The sequence below is a fragment of the Vicugna pacos genome, chromosome 35 (assembly GCF_048564905.1).
Source record: "Vicugna pacos chromosome 35, VicPac4, whole genome shotgun sequence".
Classification (NCBI taxonomy): domain Eukaryota; kingdom Metazoa; phylum Chordata; class Mammalia; order Artiodactyla; family Camelidae; genus Vicugna; species Vicugna pacos.
The window spans coordinates 18,169,839-18,194,344 of NC_133021.1; the positions used below are offsets into that span (position 1 = coordinate 18,169,839).

The following is a 24,506-nucleotide window of genomic DNA, read 5'->3' on the forward strand; positions in this document are numbered from 1 at the left end:
TGCACGACAAACCCTCAGAAGTAACAGCTAAAGAGAAGGAGCATGCACTAAGTGCCAGGCCCTGGACCCAGCACCTTCCGCGGGCCTCACTCAGTCTTCCCCACAACCTGGTGAAGGAGGCACGACTGTCACCTCCATTCTGCAGATCAAACAACTGGGGCCCAAAGAAACTGAGTAATTTACTGTGAGGTCAGCCTGGCTCAAGTCTGTTTTCCAACACTGCATTATTTGCTTCTTAACCTGAAGGTACAGGGAACATAATGGAAATTCTACTTCAGTACGTTTCTGTTTCCTACAGGAGTTCTCAAAAGAGAAGGGAAGGAATATTGGCAATATCACATTAGTAGAAAAAGGATTTTATTTTTGAAAATAGGAAAATTTAGTAAATATTTTTAAACACAATGTACCAGTATTTTTTATGTATTTGGCTTAGAATACCTAGAATGTAGTCACTGAAGTGGCATTTATATCTTTTAAAAACATGAACATTTCTGGAAATCAGTACCAACCAGTTTTAATTTATATGTGACTAACAGTACTTTGAAGAATACTAAAATAAAGAGTACTATCAAATTTTGCAGCTTTATTATATTCACTGCCTACACATGTACATACCTAGAAGTCCTCTTAAATGATTCACACCCAGGGACCGATGTGGAGATCAACAATGGTTTGACTCTAAATCTGATTTTTCCCCATTCGCTTAGCGTGGTCTGTCTAAAGCACGTTCCGATCTTCCCCGCGTTCCCGTGGCTAACACTGTGAGACACTGGCACGGGGCACCGGCCTGCGCACATCGCAGGGCATCAGGGCAGCTTAAGGGGCCCACTGAGAAGATCGTGAAGAGACGTCAGATGACAGTGAGACCTGGGAGAGTCTCCCTCAGCTCTTCCAGGTGGTCCAGAGGTCCCCGTACGGGAAAAAACCAGTTCTGAAGGCAGGGCAGCAGCCGTTATGACTGAGGACTAGCTGCTCTTTTTCCACTGGTGTTGGTGGAATTTTCTGGACCGCTTTTTATGGATTCCAACAAGTTTTTAATTCTTTCACTTGCTGGCTTCTTCTTCTTGGCAAGAGACACACCATTTGCTACAGAAGGCAGCAGCAGGGCTGCCAGGCCCCAGGGCTGGTTACTTGACGGGGAAGGACGACCTTTATCTTCCTGATGTAAAATCCAGGCACTTTCTCTGGCCAGATCTATGAATTTTTGCAGCTGGCTTTGACTTACATTTTTGCTAATGTTGAGAGAAGTTTCAAAAGGATTCTGAATGTGCAGTGGAGAAGATTCTGGTTTGTTCTGTTCCTTTCCCTACAGAGCATTACAAAGAAGGAAAAAATGTAGAAATATTCGAAGGGCTCAGATATAAAAACAGTTTGGTTTAATAAAATGTCAAAAACATGTAAAATATCAGCATTAACTTTACAGAGTAGAGAGTTCCTTTCCCACGGAGACGGGTATGGATGCGTGTTGTGCATTAGTGTTATATATGTGTGTGTACTTCTGATATTTTCCCCACTGTAGTTTTATGAGTATTCTTTAGAGAAAAATAAATTAGGTTTATGAGCCATGGAAGATGATGTCACTGCTCAGATGAGTGGTATCTGGACCAAGTCAACCAATAAAAGTATTTTTAACATAACGTAACTTTTACCTAACAGGATAGAGCCGGGAAGAGAAAAAAAAATATGAAAAAGAAAAATAACAGAAAATAAGATTAGATATACTTATTTTTAAAACTTGCTAAAAACACACCTATTACAGTGGGAATAGCAGCACACAAAATTAGAAGCCTTAAATTAAATATGGCAATTAATGTTTCACAAGTATGAAACGAGAAAGGAAAAGAAGGAACAAGGAATCATCCATTATTCATTTTAAAACACTAAAGATTTCCTATGTACACTCCTAAACAGCCAATTTAAATAAGGCAATGCCAGGTAGGATACCTCACAGAAATAAAAGCAAAGCTAGAACTCCACTCCTATGAAGGTCAGGGATCCATCAGCCTATATATACTCTTCTCCTCTTTCACATGGTGTCACATATATAACTGAAATACTACTAAACCAACAGTAAAGAGTCTCCATTGTGAGCAGCGCCTTCACTCCTTAACTGCTCCAAGTGCCGCCCCGCAGGGGCCCTGCCTGTCTGTCACCTCCAAGCCCTAAGGGGCGAGGGTCCAAACAGGGTCAAGAAATTCCTTGGCCCCCTGCCCTTTTTCTTCTAGATTGTGTTCCAGAGCTCTGTCTCTCTACCCCTTCCCTTCCCCACACTTTCTTTTCTTTTCTTTAATAAAATCTCCACGAGCAGGACAAGGGTTAGGGAAGAGTGAAAAAAGGAGAACTGAAGAAACAGCAGAAAAGAATACCTGAGTATGTGTTTTATGAAGCCAATCTTACAAGGGCCATCACCAAATATCCACCCGTTACACAGAATAAACCCAGAGAGCTAACTCAAGTACCCCTTCTTGTAAACAAATTGTGCCTAGGGGCTATGTTGATAGGTTTCCTTTTATGGAAAATGTCTATCATTCTAGCTACTCAGAAGAACCAAAGCCATAAATTCACTAGCCTAAGGGCTCAAATGGAGGGGAAGACCAAAATTTATCTCTGGGGCGAGGTATTCCGTTTCTTCTACAGAAACCCAAATCCAGCTTAAAGAGAACTGTATGTAAAATTGTGCTTTCTAAAGAACTTTTCATAGCATATCCCACCTTTTGAAGGATACAGTACTAGTATAAGTGACAAACACAGATGTCAAAAGAGCTGGCGTCTGCTCTTCCAAACACCAGACGACTGATCTCGGCCAAGTTCCACAGCTCCACAGGCATCACTACCCATTTCCTCATCACCACCTACCACTGCAGAGCTGCCATGCATTTGCTAGAGTGCTTTTTCAAAAACTAAACTCATTAAATATTAGTATAGAAGACCATATGCCTAATAACCAAATATTAAAACAGTACTTACTTGCCGAATATTTATGGAATTCTTATTGAAAGCGAAATTTCCAAAATATTCAAAAAACTCTTTCAGAAGTAATTCTGTAAGAAAATAAAACAAGAAAATAAGAAGAAAGTCTGTTTCAGTCCAAAAAGGAGCAAAGAAAAAGAAAGTACCTACCGAGCGTCTCTGTGTTTCCTGAAGGTTTAATTTTATTTAAGTCACGAACAAATGTACAGTTGTGGCCTTCTATTATACACTTATCTTCTGCATCTTAAATAAACAGAAATGAAAAGTATTTCACAATCTATTTCAAAGATATTTCCTACTTCAGAAATCTATAATCACATGTATCAAAGTTATAGATTAATGTGTTCTATTAGCGGGTATTTGTACACACATAGACAGTAGGATAAAAACTCCATTAAAAAAGATGTGACACCAATTATACTATGGTGAAATTATTTACTTTAGCAAACCAGAATTGTCTATCAACACTCAGTGATTCCTGACCTATCTTTTGACATCATCAGTTTTTAGTTATAAATGAATACGTAGACAGCTTCCATCTTTCACCAACTTAAATCCTTGCATTATCCTTGATCAGTAATATTTAATTTAGGTCTCCATTTTCATTCTTACTACCTTTTAATACATTTACTTTCAACAATTCATCAATGACACACACAAACTGAATCTTCTAAGAGTTCTAAAAGGTGCCCACCACTCCACCTCCCTGAAAACTTCCAAAGTGCCATTAACCTATCACACAGAGCTTTTCTTAAAGCTCAGTTTCAAGCTACACCAACACAGCATTCACTGGAAAGAAGAGATCACTTCCAATCTGAATAATAAGGAAAAGTGGCATAAAAAAGTTTAGAGAAACAAGGCACATTCCAGGAAGAGACACAAAGCATCAACAAAGGAGTTAAGAGGAAACGTTATGATCGTATTATTGGCTGAAATGTGGGAACATATGGAGAGGAATGGTGGGAGAAGCAGCTGCAAAAATGGGTTGTGGCTACAGGTGAAGATCTTAAATACCAAGCTAAGTAAACTGAGGTTTATATTATAGGGAATAAAATCCCATTAATGTTATTTTAAACAGGGAGGATTCAGGGATGTACTTTAAAAGAATTAGGTGGCAGCAGTATGTAGGTAGATGGAGTGCATATACATTTTGAGTACATTCCTGAATTATCTTCCTTTTGGAATTTAGGACTGTCATACTTTGGTATCTCCTCCAGTAGTCTATCAAAATTTTAATTTACTTATAATATAAATTAAATAGTATACTAATTGTAAAATAATTCACGTAAGATTGCTTATAACCTTTTAACTAAAAAAAAATTTAGGATCTTAAAACATCATGAAACGGTTTTTAGCATCCCTAACAGAAATCGGGAAATAGCTTCAGACTTCGAAAGCCATCTCTGAAGCTGTGATCCAGTCAAAAGCTGTATCCGGAATGTTTTTTTCCCCAAGATTACTCTAAAAATATTTTTTCCCAAGGTCACTCCAAGCTCGGTCAACTAAGGGAGAGGCTCCAACTGTCTCCCGACAGTTGTAAACAACGTTGCCAACTGACACAACCGGACGGAACTCTCAAAAAATTCTAAAGGCCTCAGCTTTGCAAACCACCTTCTCTCATGACCCCTGGTGGACACCAAGAAAATAAAAGGCACTGAAATTTTAGATTCATAAGGCTTTGAAAATACATGACCACCAACACACACACACACACGGCTTGGTTAACACATGGTATTTCTATCCATTCAACCAACAGACAGATGCCTCTAGTCTCACCTGCTAGGGTTTTTAGGTAGTCTAGTGTTGGGAGAATAGGGGGTGATCTCCTCTGGAGAAAAAAGATGACCATGATGGTAAGGGAGAAATTTGTAATCCAAGCACCAGGAATACTACTCGTTAAGGAATGTGCTCGAGCCCAGCACCGGACAGTGAACACCAAAGCTCTCACTCGAGCGTCCAGGGCACCATATATATAAAGGAGCTCAGAACTTCTCAAGGCGATCCTTCAAAAGAGAAAAATAACAAGAATTTTCAATCCCCCAAATTATGATCCTGGAATAGAATGAAACACATACCTGGGAACATTTCTAAATATCTTACCATATCTGAACATATTCAGAACAGCATGAGCAGATAATCGAAAGCACTATGTATTTGCAACATAAAATTTAATGTGAAGGGTTATATACCAAGTACATTCATCACCAATAAAACAATCTCTTAAATGCTGACAATCATGATGCAGTTCTAAAGCTCAGTATCAAAGTTCCTAAACATGCCTTAATAAGAGAAAGACACTGCATGAGTGTCCTTCAGTAACCGCCAATAAAGACACAGACGCATTTGTAAATGAGGCTTCACATCTCAGTTTCACACCAGGTTATCCAGTTCTTTCTTTTTTTTTTAAGTTGTCATTAATTCATGTATTTGTTTGTTGCACCCAAACAAGTAACTTTTGTTATTTGCTTTCCACTGTTTTTAGACAGCATTTAAGAATCCCTGTAGTAAGACGTCCAGGGATGACTCTATAAATTTAGATCAAAGACACAGAATGAACAAAGTCAGCACCAGAATCTATCTGGGCTGTAGGCATTCGGGCCAACAACTCTGCAGAGTAACCGAAACTGAGCTTCAAGTCTGTCTCCAATCTTCCTGTCAGATGTAGCGGGAAAGCAAATGGAGTCACTTGCAGGATTTACGTTAGCCCAGGGAGCAAATACGACAACTCCTCTGGGGTAAGCATTTCCTGACAACTGAATTTCAAAAACAAATCTGACTTCGTTTTGGACTGTAAGTGAGGTGACCTTATACTTTATTATCCAAATCAGGACACTTTCGAATGGGAAAGAGGGGTTATCTAGTTCCCTGATAAGGAAAATATTTTACTTATTTTATCAAGTATAAATGTCTTAAAATTCACCCCAAATTACTTAATATTTATAAAAACCCAACCCATGAAGATAAAATGCCTATTAAGAAATCAAACCTATTTTCAGCAAGTTTCCTGGTCATAACGTTACAATGCAAAGAATTAAATGAAATACTTTAAAGTTAAGCTTTACAGTTCAAAACATGTCTTGTGATTTCTCAGAGAACTGAGAGGGCACAGTATCATTTAACATCAACTCCCACTTGCCTATACAGTCCCACATGGATGGCACTTGCTTCCTGAGTTTAAAGAGGAACAAACAGCAAATTAGAAATTCAAGGTGATTAAGCTTGATTAAGCTAAATTAAGCTGAAAAATAAGTATCAAATAGTGTGAGGTATCTGACATAAAGAAATGTATCTAAAAACAAAAACCTGAAGCATATTAAAACAATTTTTTAAAATTTTACCAGCAAGATAATGGAAATAGCACAATAACAAAGAGAAATGTTATTTTATTCTATTTACAACTATAAAGAAAGTATTACAATGATAGAAAGTATAGTATATATTCTTACTAATTTTTACTCCAGGGCTACTTGAGAGAAATTCAGAAGTACTTAAGCCCTGATTTGTTAGTGAGCCTGAGTTGAATCAAAACTGCTCTAGATTGGATTTTCTGAATGTATTATTAGTTATGATTATTTATCTAACAGGTTGGAGAGTGAAACCAAATGCACGCGTGAGAATACCAGAGAGTTCAGAAAGAAACCCCTCCCCTGAGGCGTGCTCCCTACTGAGAACCAAGGAAAAGGAAACAGAGTATGAAAGAACTTATCATTCTCATCCCATTGTTTTAAAAAGCAAACAGGTTGATAATAAAGTAAAAATATGGTAAATAAAAACCACTGTCTGACTTTGCAAATACGAATTTGTTTGGACACAAAATCGACTACATATCTGGAAGCAATTCAGAGGTCAAACTCAAGTTGCTACTTGATTTTCTAAGCACACTTAGAAGACTGTAATATATACTTAGGTACTTTGGGTTGTTACCAGACTACGTAAGTGAAAATAATGAAATATAGTTCCTCTCAGATGCTAGGTATGTTAGCATTTTAACACAGTGGCTTTTTTTGGGAACACCAAAAAAACCCCCCAAAACCCAACAGATACATGTAAGAGAAAGTATTTTCTACTTTTCAGTTCAAGTGCTTCAAATTTTTAAAAATTATTATTAAAGCATATCAAAGAGTCAAAAGCCACTGTTTCTGTACAAGAAACACTATGTTCACGACTTACAATAGTCACACTTAAGATAACAAACAAAGAGATCATACCTATTGTTAGTTGTCAAGTCACACTGAAATCCAGAGGCCTGGTGTGAGAACCTGACGAGTGGACAGCGAGCATTTAGTATTTTTTGTACTCCCACACAGCCAGGGCCAAAGTGGTCGAGGCATTCTCCTATCACAGACAGGATCTTCTGAGTTGCGATTCTTTCTGAAGGAACGTTTTTCACTTGAAATTCCATCAGAAAATTTCCTGAGGCCTGAATAATAAAAACACTCATAAACAGGAACTTTTTATAAAAAGGAATTTCTTAAATAAACTTTTCTAAAAGGATGCTCTAAGTCATTTCTGGCCAAACACACGTACAAAAACCCCAAACAAACAAAAAATCAATAACCACACACAGGCACACACAGACACACACACACACACAGAAGTCTTCATGAAATTGCAGCCAAAAGTGGACCTAAAAAATCTACAGTTTAAAAAAGAAAAAAAAAAACTTCAGTTGTCTTTTGCTTCTCCAGAGTATAAAGTACTAAGCTGAAAAATTACTGGCTTTTTATAATTAATTTATACACCACAGTGTATTACTTATAAAGTAATACTATACATAGAACCATAGAGTATAAATTCAGTCAATACACATGCTCTTTCCAAGCTAGCCTTCACATTTTAATAGATCCTATAAACCCACAGCAGTTACACAGGAAATACATGTACAAGAACAGATCAACAGAAAAAAACAGTATAAACAGATGTAAGTATATATAGAATTTAATATTTAATAAAATGAACTCTGCAAATTACTGGAGGAAAACTGCTATTTAACAAATAAGTGGCTATAAAAAATAAACTAGACTAATCCTTAAATAAAAGTAAATTCAACATGGATCAAAGACTTAAATGTAAAAGGTTTTATCAATAAAGCACTGGAAGACAATGGGTGAATGCGGTCATCTTAGACAGGGGTCCCTAAGTGTGACACAAGATTCCAGAATACCCAAGAAGAAATATGAAGGAATAAAAAAACCATCTTATGGTCAAGCATATATTCACTACTAGATAAAAGACAAAGGAAGACAACAATATATATGTCATATAAGGGGCTAATTCCCCTAATTTATGAAGGGTTTGTACAAATAGAAAGGAGGAAAACCCACCCAATCCTAAAAATGACCAGAAACACTCGAATAAGAAATTAACAGAAGAAATAAACGTGAGTAAGAAACACAGTAAAAAGACGTTTTCTAGAAACTAAGAAGAAATTAAAATGGCAATGAGATTTCTCATTTATCAGTCTGGCAAAGACAAAAAAGGCTGACAGGACCTGCACTGGTGGGTGTGGGGAAACGTACACCTGTCGGGGGAGTGTCAACACTGACATGCTTTTGGGACAATTTCAATACTGAAATATTGGGACTTTACATATGTAATGTTCGGACTAGCTGTTAAAATTCTAGAGCTCTATCTAGCTTAATAAAGCCCCCTACCCTTAACCACCCCTCTTCGAGAACTCATTCTGACTGAAAGGACTGAGGCCCCAACAACGTTTATGATGGAAGCCACCCCTCCCCGCAGCCACGTGGACCAGCATGGGCAGCTGACCTAAGTGCTGCCAGAGGGCACACTGCCTGTTCACCCAGAGATCGCCACCAAGGACTGCAGCCCAGGCAATCGTGTGGCTGAAATGTAACTCAGAAGCTCTGGGGCAGGCACATTCTATACCACAAGAATGAAGATGTAAAGAAAACAACGAGGATGGGGAGAGGGGAGAGAAGGGGGGAGAGAAAGATATTAAAGCATGTATGTGGAGAGAAACAGAACACGTCATGGACTCTTGATAGTTTATACTTCCTAGTCCCAGTGCTTTCCTAAGACTGACCCACACTCCTGACTGAGGGTTCTAAGATCCTTCCTCTACTTCTTTTGTTTAAGCAACTTTGGTTTGGTTTCTGCTATGTACAACCAAAGAATATTACCTAATACAGCTGGCAAAAAGGGGTGAAAAGATACCACCCTCTAACTGTCTAACAAATTAAGGACTGGGTAACTAAATTACAGTCCATTCATTCAATGGAATATTCTGCAGCCACTGAAAAGGATGCAGCAGACTGAATTACTAAGAAACTATTAACTGGGAAAAAAAATTCACCTTAAAATATGTATAGATTAAGTTATAATCTCTTCCTAACTGCCCTCAAGTCAGGCCAAAGAATGAAGCAAGCCCAGAGGATTACAAACCAGAGTGGAGTGCCAAGAGACACACAAAGTACCATGAGGCAGGAGGAAGGAGAGGCTCACGACTGTGTAAAGTAGTCAGACAGGGGGCTTTATGAACGATGAATTTAAAAGTGCTTCTGTTTTTCATCATATTTCATTTTTAAAATGTTTCTATTAGCAAAGCTATTATAATTTAAAACAAGTACTATTTCAAAGTACACATTTATAACAACACTGCATAAATTAAACCTATATGCAAAATAATGTCAAATTGTTGAGTGAGACTGGAGCACTATCTTTTAAAATATCTTTCTCTACATACCTTTATATTTCAGAAATCTAAGATCCAACTAAGTTTCCAACTCCTCCCTCTGATTCCAACAGAAAAAACTGTATTTCTTACTTATGTAATAATAGAATAATTAATAATATTGCTGCAGGTGGTGGTCAACATTTGAACACTTATTAAGGGCTAAGCACTGTCTATCAATCTTCTCAAACTACATGACTTGGTGCTACAGCACTAACTTAATTTTATAGCTGGGAAAATAGAGGAACAGAGAAGGTAAGTAACTCACCCAGGGCCACACAGCTAGTAAGCAGAATTACTATTCTGCCATTTGGCTCCTAAACCCAAGCTTTCACCACTATGACATATTATTACGAGTCTTAATTATTCAGTAAGGTCTTTTTTTTAAAGAGAGCCTAATACAATTTAAGTGTACCTGCCAGGAATTTAGAAAATTTCAAGTACATGTTAGTCTCAATAAGAGTGATCTGTTCCACTCTGATGTGCTTCGTATTCCTTGGCCAGTTTCAACTCAATAATTATGTATTGAGACAGGCACTCTGTGCCTTAAGAAAATGAACACACATGGTTCCTGCCCTGCCCACGTTTATGATGCAGTGAGAGACACACATCAACCACCAGCTGAACATGCACAGAAGGGATGTGGGACAGACAGAAATATTAGCAGGCACTACAGAAAAAAAAGTGGTTAATTCTGACTGGAGCAGATGAAAATCAAGCATGGTTTCAAGAAGGTAGAGTCAGAACTAGGCCCTGAAAGCTGCTCAGGAATGACAGTCAGCAATGGAGAGGAGCTCACTGGAGAGACAGAACACTCTTTGGTCGTTATTCATGTTCTAAAAGCGCCTTATAATTAGCTAATAAATGGTGTGACTGGAAAACTGGCATATGAAGATACAGAACGAGAAATGATTACTAAAATGAATTATGAGAGATCACTTCAATTCTACGTTAAAAAGGAAAATCACTGTCAGTTTGTGGACGATCCAGTCTGGGTTTTAAGGTAACTACAGCAGAGACTGAAGGCTGGAATACCAAGGCACGACACGAGGAGTGATGAGCAGAAAGCTGGATGCAGTTACAGTCACCTAAGTGGGAACTTACAAGGGACTGTGCGATCACAGCTTTGAGGATATAAATGAAGAGGCAGACCCAAAAGAGAGCTTAGATATCTTTGCCTAGATGATAGCAAACATCAGAAAAGCTAAGATGCCACTAATTAACATAGGAAACATACAAGAACTTTTACAAAAATTTATAATTGGACATCTACACAGAGATGATTACTAGTTTGAAATATATAAGACAGGGTCATAAAAACCTAACATTTTACAAAAACACAGATGTCTTTTCCAATCAAAGCTGTAATTCAATTAAAGCATCCCTTATATTGTTTGGGATGATGGCAGAGAGACTGATTAACTTTACTCTGTCAGGCATGCATGTTACTAAGAACATAAATGGAATATATAATTTCTAAGCTGTAAGAGGAAAGAAGGGAGAGGTAGAAAGTGCAGAATAAAGAAAATCAATCCAACAGGAGGAGGGAGGAAAGGGAGTGAAAAGCAAAGAAAAAAATAGGAAATAAAAATAAGAATAAATAATAAATAAAAATGACTCACAGATTGGAGTCTAAAGATTTCTTTTTTTTCCCCTAATATCTTAACTGTGTGATCTAAAGAAATATAATTACCTTGTGAGCACTAAATTTTCCAATGTCATCTAGATCCAAAAACATGTCCAAATCACATCCTAATTTCCCAAAACTGTTCACTGAGGAGCCAAAGGGTCTGACGGCGCAGTCGGGGAAGTACACGGCAGCTACATCTTCGATGAGGGAACAGGTGAGGTGGCGAAGCCTGGTGTTCTCCTCTGTCAGCTGGAGCTCCTTTGTCAGAGTGTACAGCTGATCATCTACCTAGCTGGCCAACACAAAACCCATGAAATGCAGAAAACGTTCAGTTCATACAAAATAACTGTCATTTTACTTGGCTTAGGAGACCCACCTTAAAAATACACAGTCTTTTCAAAGGTAGCCTTAAAAGCAGATTGCACAAATGCCCTTGCAAAAGCACTGAGGAATGAGGACACCAGCTGGCTAGAATTACAACTACTCCTTTTCTTAAGCATGAGTATAAAGTTTTGTTTTCAGACAAAGAAAAGAGTAAAATGCTCCAGAAGAGGAGGTCAAAACAATCACAAAGCTAGACACTTAAGAGAAGTTGTGGGGAGAAAAAAACCAATGTTAAAGGTAATAAACACTGGAAATAAGCAAGGCTGCAAGGAAAGAAGGCCCAAGATCCCTCAGCTCCTTAGAATAACAATCTCGTACGTCCACTAGAAGACTGGGCTTGAAATCACCACACTGTGAAGATACACACTGACGTTGAATATTTAAAATAAAAACCACAGTCTTAGATGCCCACATTTGAAAATAATATTGAAAATAACTGAACTAAGCATTTAACTTAAGAAAAATAAATAACAGAAAGGAAAGGAAATACAAAAGGTTAGAAGTAAAGTTTTAAAAATTAGAAAATCAAACCAAAAATTAGTATTTTGATAAATAAAACCAAAAGCGGATTCTCTGAAAGGACTAGTTAAACCTTTAACAGGTCTGAGTGAAAAAACCAAAACTAACATAAACACTACTCAGCAGAAAAAAGAGATAAAACCAGAAATAAGATACTTCAAAATTTATACAAGAATGGTATGTACAATAGTACGTCATTGTGTTGACAAGAAAAAGAAAACCGGGATAACTTAAAGGCCCAAAACTTTTACTCTTCACTCAGTATATTCTGTAGTTTGAATATTTAATAATAGTCAACTTATACAAAACAAGTCAAACACACACATATAAAGCTGGGGAAGTATACCTATAAACTTACATTTTCTGCACAACAAAGTAAATCAAAAACCTTCCTGCTCGCAGGAGAAGACTGATTACTGCACTGAACACTCGGCTGGCCCGAAGTCTGGTTTGATGGATTCTTCAACTTTAAACTGAAGTAACGCGATCTGAACGGAATTGCAGCCTCTGCGCCCAGGCTCGGCGTGCGAGTCACACTCTGCAGGGAAGCTAAACTTTCCTTTTGACGAAACTCTACAACGGCATAAAGACCCTAGACCAAAAATGTAAGAAAAACAGAACACACTTCAAAATGCTATTTTTAACAGAGTATTTTAGTTCATATTGCAAAGCAATTTTCATAACATGGAAAATTTTTTTTTAATTTTTAAAATTTACAATGATACGCTTCTAACACAAACAACGGTTTTAATCATTATAAGCAGATGAAGAAAAGAAACATTATAAAGTGGTATGAGTTAAGAGAAGCTGAAAAGAATGCTGAAGTAGAAAACACACAACAGAGATCTCCCACCGGTCTCTATTCCTAAGATAATGGAACTATTTGAAATATTCAAATAATGGAATGATTCAGTTATAAATTGCTTAGAATTCTGTAATAGACCCCTACTCCTGCAAGGATTTCTATTCTCATACCGAAAAAAAAAAAACCTCATTAAAGAAATGGGGAAGGGTATAGCTCAAGTGGTAGAGCACATGCTTAGCTTACTTACAGAAGGTACCGAGTTCAATCCCCAGTACCTCCTCTAAAAGTAAATAATTAAACCTAATTACCTCCACCCAAAAAAACAAACAAAAAAAGAAATTCAGATAAAGAAAGATGTAGGATATTAAAAGAGACTCTAACTGTACCACATTGCAGAGGCAACATAGCAAAAAAATCACTTAAAAAAAAAAGCATGAATGTTAAGGTAGATTGTTTTTCAAATACTTACAAAGCTTTCATAGAAGAAATGGTTATTAATAGGTCCATGCTGGGATAAATACTTGAGAAACTTCTTCTCACTGATTTTGCTCGGGCAGTGAATGAGCACAGTCCGCTGGGCCTGCTCTCGCCTTTCGCTCTGCACCTCGCAGAATCTCTTTTTGGGAGTCCTGTCTTCAGAGTCTATGAATGAGACAAAAACATTCCCAACACACATAAACACGTAAAATTTAAAGTATATCTTATAAGATACACAATTTATATTTTCTATCTGAGTACAACCAACTTTATCCTAATCTCATCTCCTCTCCCTTTAGGAGGGTGAATCTATGCTGCTTCCAGTGCTCATTTTTCCATTCTCTTAGGACTAGAGTTAAACTCTCCACTCTATTTTGCTTTCCTATATTCAATGTATAGCGCTACTAAGGGAGATTTCCACAAAGTTTTAAAAGCAAAACCAGAAAAGTAAACTCACTCACGTAACCCTTAAACAAAATTCAACTTACACAGACTTTGTATGTGTCTAACATTCCAAAGCCTAAAAGAAATTATTACAAGCCTGAGCGTAATGAGACAATGAGTTTAGAAGTTTAATGTGTTAAAGTAAGTTGTTATAGTTTTTCTTCCTAAAGAGTCTCAATCTGGCTCAGTCAACAACCAGTTACCAATGATCATGCACTCTGTATCACAAGGAAATCAAAGAGCTCATGATCCTTTCTACTAAAGAAATATAGGTCTATTTTTTTTCCATTAAAAACTACTCCAGGGGTTTGAGGTTTTGCAAATCACAGGAAATGAAGATAAGAGCCGTGATAGGCAAGAATTAAATATTAACAATCAACTGATCACAAAGGTAAGATCAACAAGTGAACTAAATGTAAGGAAAAAGAAAATAATTCAAGCTCTAATTCCAAAGAGATCAAATGGAATAAAAATGTAACTGATGCAGAGAAATGAGCAAAGGCTTTTAGCCTCATCTTCTTTCAAAAGGTTACAAAACTGATGGATAAAGGAAATATTGCACTTACACTGAAACTTCACTTCAGCAAGTGCCAAGACATCGTCATGGACAAGACAGAGCAACGTGGGCTGATGACAGTGAGAACCGGCGGGACCCTAAACCCTGCTCATCAGTGTCGCCCCAGAGGCCAGCCTCCCCGGAGGACTCTGGACCCACACCTACTCCACATTTCTAACAACTGTTCAAACATACTGAGTATCTTTCCTACATTCACAGTGTAGATGTTAAAAATACATCTCTTACATAAAATACAAACTTGTGGTTGCCGGGGGAAGGGGGAGGGACAGACTGGGAGCTGGAGATTTGTAGATACTGACAGGTATATACAGAATAGATAAGCAAGTTTATACTGTACAGCACAGGGAAATATAGTCAAGATCTTGTAGTAGCTCACGGTGAAGAAGAAAATGAAAATGAATATATGTATATTCATGTATGGCTGAAAAACTGTGCTGTACACCAACAACAGACACAACACTGTAAACTGACTATAACTGAATAAAAAATGTGCAGCCTCATCTTTATTCCAGATGCCAGTTCTTCAACATCAATCTCTCATTTCAGGCCTGGAACACAGCAGTCTGATTCCTAAACTGGTCTCACTGACTCTTGTCCGTCTCAGGCTGTTCTCTACACTGCCGCCAAAGTGATCTTTATAAAATAATCTTTTTTTAACTGTCTTATTCTTTGACTTGCCTGCTTAAAACTCATCAACAGCTTCCCTACCACATCCACGATCAAGTCTAAACCCCACAAGTGGGTATCAAGTTACCATCCCCTCTCTCCTCTCGACATCAACTTGCACCACTTCCTCCGTCTGCAATGTTCACTCATGGTCCTCTCCACACGCAAGACCCACACACATACTAGGAACGCTCACGTCTTCTCTACGGCTGGAATGCCCACCTTCTCATTTTCTGCCTGGCAAAATCCCATTTACCCTCGCAGTCTGGCTCAGGTCTGTGAAGACTTCTGACCCTCCACGGCAGAATCATTTCCACCTCTGCGTTACCTCACTCCAACATCCATGAAAGAGCGTAACTCATGGTGTTGCAGTTACTGAACAAGATGCGGGGACACCTGCCTCCCACACTGAGGACAGGGACCACTCTTCCTCACTTCCTTCTCAGTCTACTGACAGCCCTTCCAACTGCTCCCTAGTCCCTTCTTTTTTTTTTAATGGTATAGGCTTTGCCTGGACCACTTCACCCACTTTTCCAATCACAATTACTACCTCTAACTTCCTGTCTCTGATATTTACTGAGTAGACTGATGTCCAGCTGCTTACTGTAAAAGTAAAGTCAAAATAAAATTTTACAGAGCAAAAGTATACATCCTCCCCCAGGCTTCTCCCTCTAATACCCAAGCATTAGGTTTGATACTTACCTTTTTTACCTCCAGACACTTTAAAGGCATATGTAAACAAACACATTTGCATCTCTCCAGAGATAAACCTTTTTCACACAACTGAAATTACTGAAAATGTACTATACACATTCTATTCTGTTCTAATACACTTTTAAATATTTAATACATTGTGGATATCTTTTCATGTCAGTAGATATCCATTTACCTCATTTTTTAAATAATTGCATAAGTATTCTTGGATATTTATGGTAATTCAGTCAATCCTCTACTGATAAATATTTAGGTGATTTACCTTGTTTCACTATTACAAACAATACTACAGCGTTAGCTGTATTCAGCGCCTTTGCACTTCCATGCAGGTCTATCCCTGCAGCTGCATTACTGGGCAAGAGCAGAGACTGAATCTGAGATGGAGATGGAGAAGTTTGATAAAAGGTGGAGCATGTGCTTGAGAAGATGAGAGAGGGAACGTCTGAAGTACTGACAGCCCTGGCCTTGAACAACAGTAGGTATGAATGACGGAGACACAAAGGAGTGGACAGCTTCAGGGAGCATAAGTTTAGTATGTTACAGAAGGCTTGTCAAACCTATAAGTGACACAAAGTTGCGAGGAAAAATGAGTATGTGCTAATATTTTATGACAGTCAAATCTGCGGTGATCTTGATCCATAACCTAGTGAGCATAAACACAAAAAAATAAGACTAGATTAAAAACAACTTAAAGACACACGCACATAATGGGGGGAAAATTCAGTTAGCAGTAGATGTATAAAAGAGGCCCAGAAGTTTGATTTGATGAAAGTCCGGGGGATGTCTTCACATTGGGGGTGAGGGCAAGGAGCAAATACAGATAATCCAAGTTCAAGGGGTCACAGCACTTCTTTCCTGTTTACTGGTCAGGCCACACACAGAGCATATGCTCTGCTCTGGACATAATGGTTATGAAGGATACTGATGAGCCAGGGAGCATCCAGACAAGAGCAATGAAAGGTCTACAACTCTTGACAGAGACTTACTGTGGATGAAGTGGGGATTTACAAACTGGAAAAAACTAACGAGAACCTGAGAGCTGCCCTTCCACTGGTGCGGCACTTCCCAGTTTTTACAAAAACATTCTCTTCTGAATCTCACCACGACCATTTGAGGTAGACAGCGCAGGTATTCTCCCTGGTGAAAAACTGCACAAAGCCAAACACCTAGCAAGCCGGGCAGCTCCTGCAGAGTTAGCTGCTGCTGGGGTGCTGGCACCCGTCCCCCTTGTTCTGATGAAAGCACAGCCCTGCTTGTAGAACACCAGGCTGTGTGTTTGTGGGGCTGTCAGGTTATCCTACCCATCACCCCACCTGAGAGGCCAAGACTATCAGACCATTTAAAATAGCTCCTCTTGGTTCAAAAAGTGGGGGTGTGATGATCAAAAAGCTCTTTCTTAGAATTTTTCAAATTCAGGCAAAAGATTATTTTATTCATCCCTTTGGAAAAAGCTGCAAGCTGTGAAAGTGGAGCTGCTGGTGGCCATCGCTGCCCCCTACCCTGGCAACACCCCTGGTAGGCCAATCTGAGATGAGGCGGCCGCCAAACAATAGCTGAGGAAACACCACCTCACTCTGACCCCATCCACCCAGTGACCTGAAAGCAGCCGCGTCTCTTTCTGGGGTTTGGTTACATGGTTCCTGTACCCTCCCTTTTCTACCTACGCTAATTCGAGTTAGTTTCTCTCACCTGCACCCAATGAATCCTGAACAATACACTACATATTTTTGTTCTTAAATCAGGGTTCTTCCCACTACTCACATGAACACTATGTCAAAACTAAGACCAAAAGGGAAATGGGAAATGAATAGATTTAGCTCATTATAGGTATCTGTCAGCCATCAAAGCCTGACCAAAAATGGAACTGGCTGATTTATCAAACGCTGTGTTCCTTGTTACTGGAAAACGTTACTAGCAATGTTTCGGCAGTGAGTTTTCACCTGAGGGAAAAACTCAATTGGATATTTCTTATTCTCCCTAATTACAACATTATATGCTTCTAAGTGAGTTACAAAGGTGTAATTACCTTGTTCTCTTTTTAAAAATGGAAAAGAAATTCAAATGAGGATTGTTACCTGTTATCCGCAAGGGAGTCCCTGAATATTTAGCTACATTATATTATCTTAATGATACAAAATGAAACACATTTCCTGGGAAAACCGCCTAGCTCTATTACATAGTAGTTCGACTTTGGAGTCAAAAGGTTTTATTCTTACCTTTGCTACTCAATAGCTGAGTAAGTCTGAACTAGCCACCTGGCCTAGTCTGTTTCTGCATCTATAAAAGGAGTAACAGTAATTCCTTCCAAACCTAGTTCACAGTTTTATTTCTCAAGGAACATATGAAAAAATTCTCCAATTTAAACCCCTATACACATGTTAAATTACAACGACTTCTGTGGCAGAAGCCTTACTCAAATTTTCAGTCACTAAATAACTTTTAACAGAAGCAGCTTCCACTGAATACAATCCAATCAGTATTTTCCTGAGCTGTCATACTACGTAATATTTCTCACTCTCAACGTGAGTCTTTCACAGTCTTATAAGAACAGCAATCCTACCATTTATTTTAGGGGGAAATATAGTACTTGTTTAGACTACCTTAGAACTGTTCCCAGAAATAATTTCACATCTTAAAACTACAGCTCTAAGAAATGGTAAAAACCAACACATTCTGTTTAACAGCAGGACTGAGGGTCGAAATTAACTCAGCTGTGCGACGCTGCACGAGTCACTTAGCTCTCTGAGCCTCTTTCTACACCTGTAAAATAGAGGCAGCGATACATTCCTTCCCAGATTGTTGTAAGCGCTGTAAATAACGTCTACACAGCTCGTGGGCCACAACGGAGGTTCAGCAATAGTGGCCTTCTCAACACACCAGCACATACATTTAGAACACCTGCGGAACGACAGCCTGTTCCAGCGGACGCAGACCTGTCATCAAGCTGATCTGGCTCAACATGGCCAGAAGAATAAATTAAACGGCAGTAAACCTCACAGGCAGAGCCCTGCATTTGAGGGTCAGGAACCCTGGTTATTCATCAAGGCTTCACTATGCTCGGCCTCCACCAGCACCTTGTGAGCGATGAGCAGCTGACTGAGGTCCGTGGCATCACCACTGTGACTGGCAACAACATTTCGCCAAACTGAAATAGCAAGCTCGGCTCCTGGCCTGCACTTCCCTTAGGTCTGAACAATTTCATTCCTAGGGCACGGGAGTCCCCGAAGGAAGAAACGTCGCACACCCCGCCACCACTGCGAGCAACGACGGCGGCCTGGAGAGGTCAGACGAGGACGGGGCACAGGGTCCGCGGCCGCTTCCGAGGCCGAGCACTCGCCGCATCCCGGTCTCCTGCCGCTTCCCTCGCCCGCCGTGGGTCGCGGCTGCAGACACCGCGCCATTACCTGTCTCGGCGCTCCCCGCGGGCTGCTCTTCCCTCCTGAGGTCCGCGGCCACCGTTCCTGGGTTACTGAGAAGTCTGTGGACAGGACGCTGGACTGGACTTCTCTGCGCACATAGGGGCAAACGGGTCAAGAGCCCCACGCCGCGGGCCGCCATTGTCGAAGCCGCAGGACTGGAGACGAAAGGGCGCCGGGCTTCCGCGCAGGCGTGCTGCGGCGAAGACGACGGGAAACCTCGAGGGTCAAACTAGGCGAACGCGCTCCGCTTAGAAAAGAAATTGAACTGGGGTTTGAATGAGGATGCGTGAGCTTTCAGACAGGTCTTATTTCTGCTTCTCTCACGGTTCTCCAAAAGAAGGCCCCCCAGGAGAACGCGCACGCCTCCGACTCTTGCAAATAGAGTCGTGAAAATAGAACCAGAGAGCAAGGGCGTGAGGAAGGAGCACTGACTTGGGAATCTATGCTTATTGTAAACAACACCTTTTCTTTACCAAACACTGTTCTAACTGCTTTACATGTGTTGATTCTTTTAATCCTTACAACAGCCCTGTGAAGTAGGAATTCTTATTATCGCCATTTATTTATGGCATAGAGACGTTAAGTAACATTCTTAAAGTTGCACAGCCAGGCAGGGGTACGGATGGAAGTTAAAGCTAGGTTTCCTGGTACAGGCTTTTTTCTTTCTTTCTTTCTTATTTTGTAACAATTTTATTGAGATTTAATTCATATACTATATAATTCACCCCTTTAGGTGTACCATTCAATGGTTTTTAGTATATTCACAAAGATTTGCAATAATCATTATCATTTTTAGAACATTGTAATCACCTCCAAAAGAAACCTTGTGCCACTAGCTATCACCCCTAATCACCACACTGCCCCCAGCCCTAAATAGCCACGTATTTGTTATCTATGGAACTGATGTTCATGAAAAGAGCGGTTTTAATGGATGATAAAGATGAAAACCTGATTGGAATGGGTTCAAGTGCAAACAAGAGGAGAGAAATTAAAACAGAGAGTATAGAAGATTATTTTAGCGATTACTATACAGGTGAATAGAGAAATGGGGCATGGAGAAATAGCACATTTATATGTTGATCAAAATGATCCAGTAGAGATACAAAATAGATATTATGAGGGAGAGAAGGGAAATTGCTGAGCAATGTCTTCGAGTAGTTCTTGAGAGAGGGTGGATGGCATCTAGTTCCCGAGTGGAGGGACTAGATTTAGGAATATGGACTACATGGAGCTGATGTAGGTGGGCAGTAGGTTTGTTCAATGAATGACTGACTTGGTCATAATGGTAAAGTACTTGCTCCAGGAAATTCCACCTGTTGGCCTGGTATCATGGGGTTTTCCCTGATCTTCTTTGTGAACCAAGGTCATTTTGTATGTTATAACATTAAAATGTGGGTCCAAATACTCACTTGTTATCATTTCCTTAAGACTGGCTCAACCATTCTTTTACCTGAAAGCATTTTTAATGTAATGTATCAGGAAACCTACTCAAATTCATGTATGTTTCAAAAGCATATTCATGACTTTTATCCAACATTTTCACTTCTAGGAATTTACCTTATAGATTGATTTGCACAAGTGTGCAAGTTTATATGTACAAGGTGCATTAATTGAAATAGCAGAGAAATGGAAGTAAGTTCAACATCAATCATTGGTTACATCAACAAAGGCATGGATATATAATGGAATTCTATTCCAGAGAGTGAGGTACTATTTCTACAGGGTACCCTTGATATGGGAAGATTTCAAACTTTTTATGCAATAGAATTCTAGTTATGAAAAGTTTTTATAATAAGCATGTGTCAACATACTAATTTAGCCATTCAAAAATTCCATATAGGATTCTTGAAGGATAATGGTGGTGTTTTATTTTTTAAACTGTGTGATGTGGCTACAGTTGTTCATTTTATTAGAATCCTTCTTACCACATATATATTTATAAATATTATTTTGTTTCCACTCAATATTTAATAAAAAGTTACACTCATGGTATCCGATTATTTTCTTGTTTGTGATTTCTCCTTTGGAAAGGCCAATGCAAATACATTTTTGTCAATAAGTTGGAGGTTCTGGTTAGCTGAGGTCGGTTCATTCAGGTTTCTCTATGTCCATCAATAAGGACTCACATAGATTCTCAAACATGGGGGAAAAGAACCAAACTTCCAGGGATTACTGAGTATTTGAGTACTGAGTACAGATGGTAACCTTAATTTATTGGCTTACAAAGTTTACCTACTATTATGGATTGAATTGTGCCCCTCCCCCAAAAAAAGGTATATTGAAGTCCTAACCCACGACCTCAGAATATGACCTTGTTTGGAAATACTTACTGCAGATGCAGTCAGTTAAGTTGAAGTCATCCTGCGGCAGAGGGCTGTGACTGGTGTCCTTACAAGAAGACAGCTGTGAGAAGTCAGAAACACAGGGGGAGAGTGCCCTCCGATGAAGAGGCAGAGACTGGAGCTACAAGACAGGGAACACCAAAGATTGCCAGCAGACTACAGAAGCTAGGAAGGGACAAGAAGGAATTCTCCCACCGGCCTCTCCCATATAGCCTTGCTAACAACTTGATTTTGGATTTCTAGCCTTCAAAATGGTGAGACCATAAACTTCTGTTACATGGTGATACTTTACGAGGCGGTGGTTTAGGGGCTGAGATGCATAGACAGAGAGACTTTTAGTGTAGTTATAAACACTATCTACTTAAGAAAGTAAAAGCTTATTTTAAAATCATGTTCTCTTTCATTTACTCCTTCTGAGTCGATTGTAGAAACCATGGAATGAAGGCTGACATGATGTTCCATGAAACAGAATCAATGAAATACGTAGATTGATCATCTGACAAGTCAGGTGTTTAATACATTCAATGTGCTCATTATAGAATCCCTTCTAGTTGTATTTCCAAACTCCGGTTCCCAGCGTCTCCAGAAGTTCAACCCAGGAGGCTTCTTATGAATTACAGCCTGGCATCAGGTGTCAGTCCCAACCACTCACCAGTATTCAGTCTTAGAATTTTTCGGGATTTACAAGGGTCAAATAAAATTGCCGGAGTGATTTCTCATGGTTGTATGAGCAGGGAGATCGACTGTTCTTACACAGTTTCCGTAGAAATGACGCTGAACCATTTCCCCAGCTCACATGTGTCTCTGAGATCTTAATGAAGTCATCAGCCATCGACATTTAAAGCAATCGCTGAGGCCCTCCGATTCAGATGGGCAGCGCTGTCCCCTTCCTGAGTCTGTCTACCTCAGATCGTTCAAGAATCCAAGCGCAGGCTTCTGTCTTCCTGATGGACAGTCTGCTCAACCAGCACGGGGAGAAAGAACTGAGGAATCTCATCATTTCTGACAACACAAGCCTACTATCTGCGGGTGCTGTTCCCATTACGGCCACACGGGGTCACCATTGAAAACTGGTGATTTCACGTAGTGCGATGCAGGCTGCCGTGAAGCCAACGGGAAGCCAGGTGTCCTGCTGGCATCTCAAGGTCCTAGTAAAATAGCTTACATTTATTTTGAACTTACTATGGGCCAGTATTGTACTGTGTCTAATTGCATCGTATTATTTAAAGCTCACAATATGCCTGCATCAAAAAACAAAATTTGACCAAGTCAGTTTGAAGATCCAAATAGTTCTATTCAATGGCTCATGAATTGGGAAGTACCCCATCTAGTAACTATAAGGGCACTCCAAGGGGTTGTACAAAATGGAGGGGTTTTATAGCCAGAAGGGTGGTGCAGGGAGCTATTAGCAAAAGAAAAGGCTTATTTTCAAGTCAAGACACCTTTTTTTTTTTCAGGTGGGGTGCAGGTAAGGGAATGATGGCAGGGGTTTTATCGTCCAGATGCCTCTTCTGACTCTGGGGGTGGGGGAATGAAAAGGGTCCACATGACAGACGACATCATTGCTGCTGACCAGAAAATTTCAGACTGGTTGATTAAGATTTCATTTCTAGGGGAGGTTGAAACTGTAGATAGGTTAGGGGTTAAGTCTGGGTTTGATACCTTGGACGTTAGCACAAGTGATGCCATTCTGGGCCTCTGGTTTTTCTCTGTAACACCTGTGAATTTTATTAGTCTCCCCATTTGATAGATGAAAAAATTGAGATGTAGAAAAGTTAAGTGAAGTGACTAAGATCGTTTGGTGATGTGGACCCAGGTTTGACTGACTTTCTAGTCACCATGATTGTAAGTCCATTCTTTCAATATGTCCCTGCTTCCTGACCCAGTATTTCCACTTCTGGAAATCTATGGTAGTCAGAAGTGCACATCAAGGCTTACACACAGAGATGCATGATGCAGTATATAATGGTAGAAATATCGGGGACAATCTACAGGGCCACCAAGGAAGCACTAATTTATAATCCAACCACAGGCGAGAATACTAATAGATTACATTTATTGAGCGATTAATGTTGAGTCACAGTTCTAAGCATTTTGTTTCTTGGCTAAGTTAACCCTGACAAAACCTTAGGATATACATATTATTACATTTCATCTCATCTAAAACACCATTATTATAAGACACTCCATTATTTTACGCACCACTAAGAAAAATGGTGCCAATTAACCTAGGTCACAATGCTTTTTTCTACGTTGTCAGTGGTGAGGTGCATTCTGATTTCAGAGATATTACAATAAGGGGGAAATGTTCATCTTAGAATGGATAAAATAAACTATTACCATCCCTCACTTTATGAGTGAATAAACTGAGGCATAGAGAGATTAAATAATTTGCCCAAGATTAAAAAAAAAAAAGGCTGTAAATAAAGGTAGAATAATAATTAAGGTGGCCAAAAGTCCCAGGTTGGTCAATGTCTCTTTTCTCTTTCTTTCTCAAGAAAAAATATGATATTTTAATGATTAAAAAAAAACTAACAAAAGACCCTGAAGGAAAGAGTAATTCAGGCAACTCAGAACACATGGAGGGTTTTTGCACAGACGTCAAATCATAGGAAACGTTGCTATTAGGAGCCCAAGAATCTCTTCCATTCAGTAAATTCAACAGAGCTCTGAGCTACAAAGTTGCCTTAATTGAAAGAGTTTTGCGAATATATGTATGTATATACATGACTGGGACATTGTGCTATATACCAGAAATTGACACATTGTAACTGACTATACTTCAACTAAAAAAAAGTTTTATATTTTCTTCACTACCATCTGAGATGCTTTATGTGAACAAGTAGCACTAATAACTTCTCTCTT

At 39.3% G+C, this 24,506-nt stretch overlaps 1 protein-coding gene across 1 annotated transcript; it reads right to left on the reverse strand.

Moving 5' to 3' along the window:
* Positions 1–340: 340 nt before the first annotated feature.
* MTPAP (mitochondrial poly(A) polymerase) lies at positions 341–19,454 on the reverse strand. The gene is made up of 9 exons (XM_006215930.4): positions 19,285–19,454; positions 13,472–13,644; positions 12,556–12,789; positions 11,358–11,582; positions 7,179–7,390; positions 4,747–4,973; positions 3,121–3,213; positions 2,968–3,041; positions 341–1,306 (listed from the first exon to the last, which is right to left on the reverse strand). Exons 1-9 carry the CDS (start codon positions 19,436–19,438, stop codon positions 953–955), a joined length of 1,746 nt encoding a protein of 581 aa, XP_006215992.1. The 5' UTR covers positions 19,439–19,454; the 3' UTR covers positions 341–952.
* Between the last annotated feature and the right edge of the window lie 5,052 nt (positions 19,455–24,506).

What these genes read in the sequence shown, in the direction of transcription:
- MTPAP (XM_006215930.4), bottom strand. Translation starts at nt 19,438, where the DNA reads ATGGCGGCCCGCGGCGTGGGGCTCTTGACCCGTTTGCCCCTATGTGCG. An exon ending in ATTTCTTCTATGAAAGCTTT is followed by an intron (nt 12,790 to 13,471) that starts GTAAGTATTTGA and finishes TTTTTGGTCTAG; the next exon opens with GGTCTTTATGCCGTTGTAGA. An exon ending in TACTTTGTTGTGCAGAAAAT is followed by an intron (nt 11,583 to 12,555) that starts GTAAGTTTATAG and finishes TTGGCCAGCTAG; the next exon opens with GTAGATGATCAGCTGTACAC.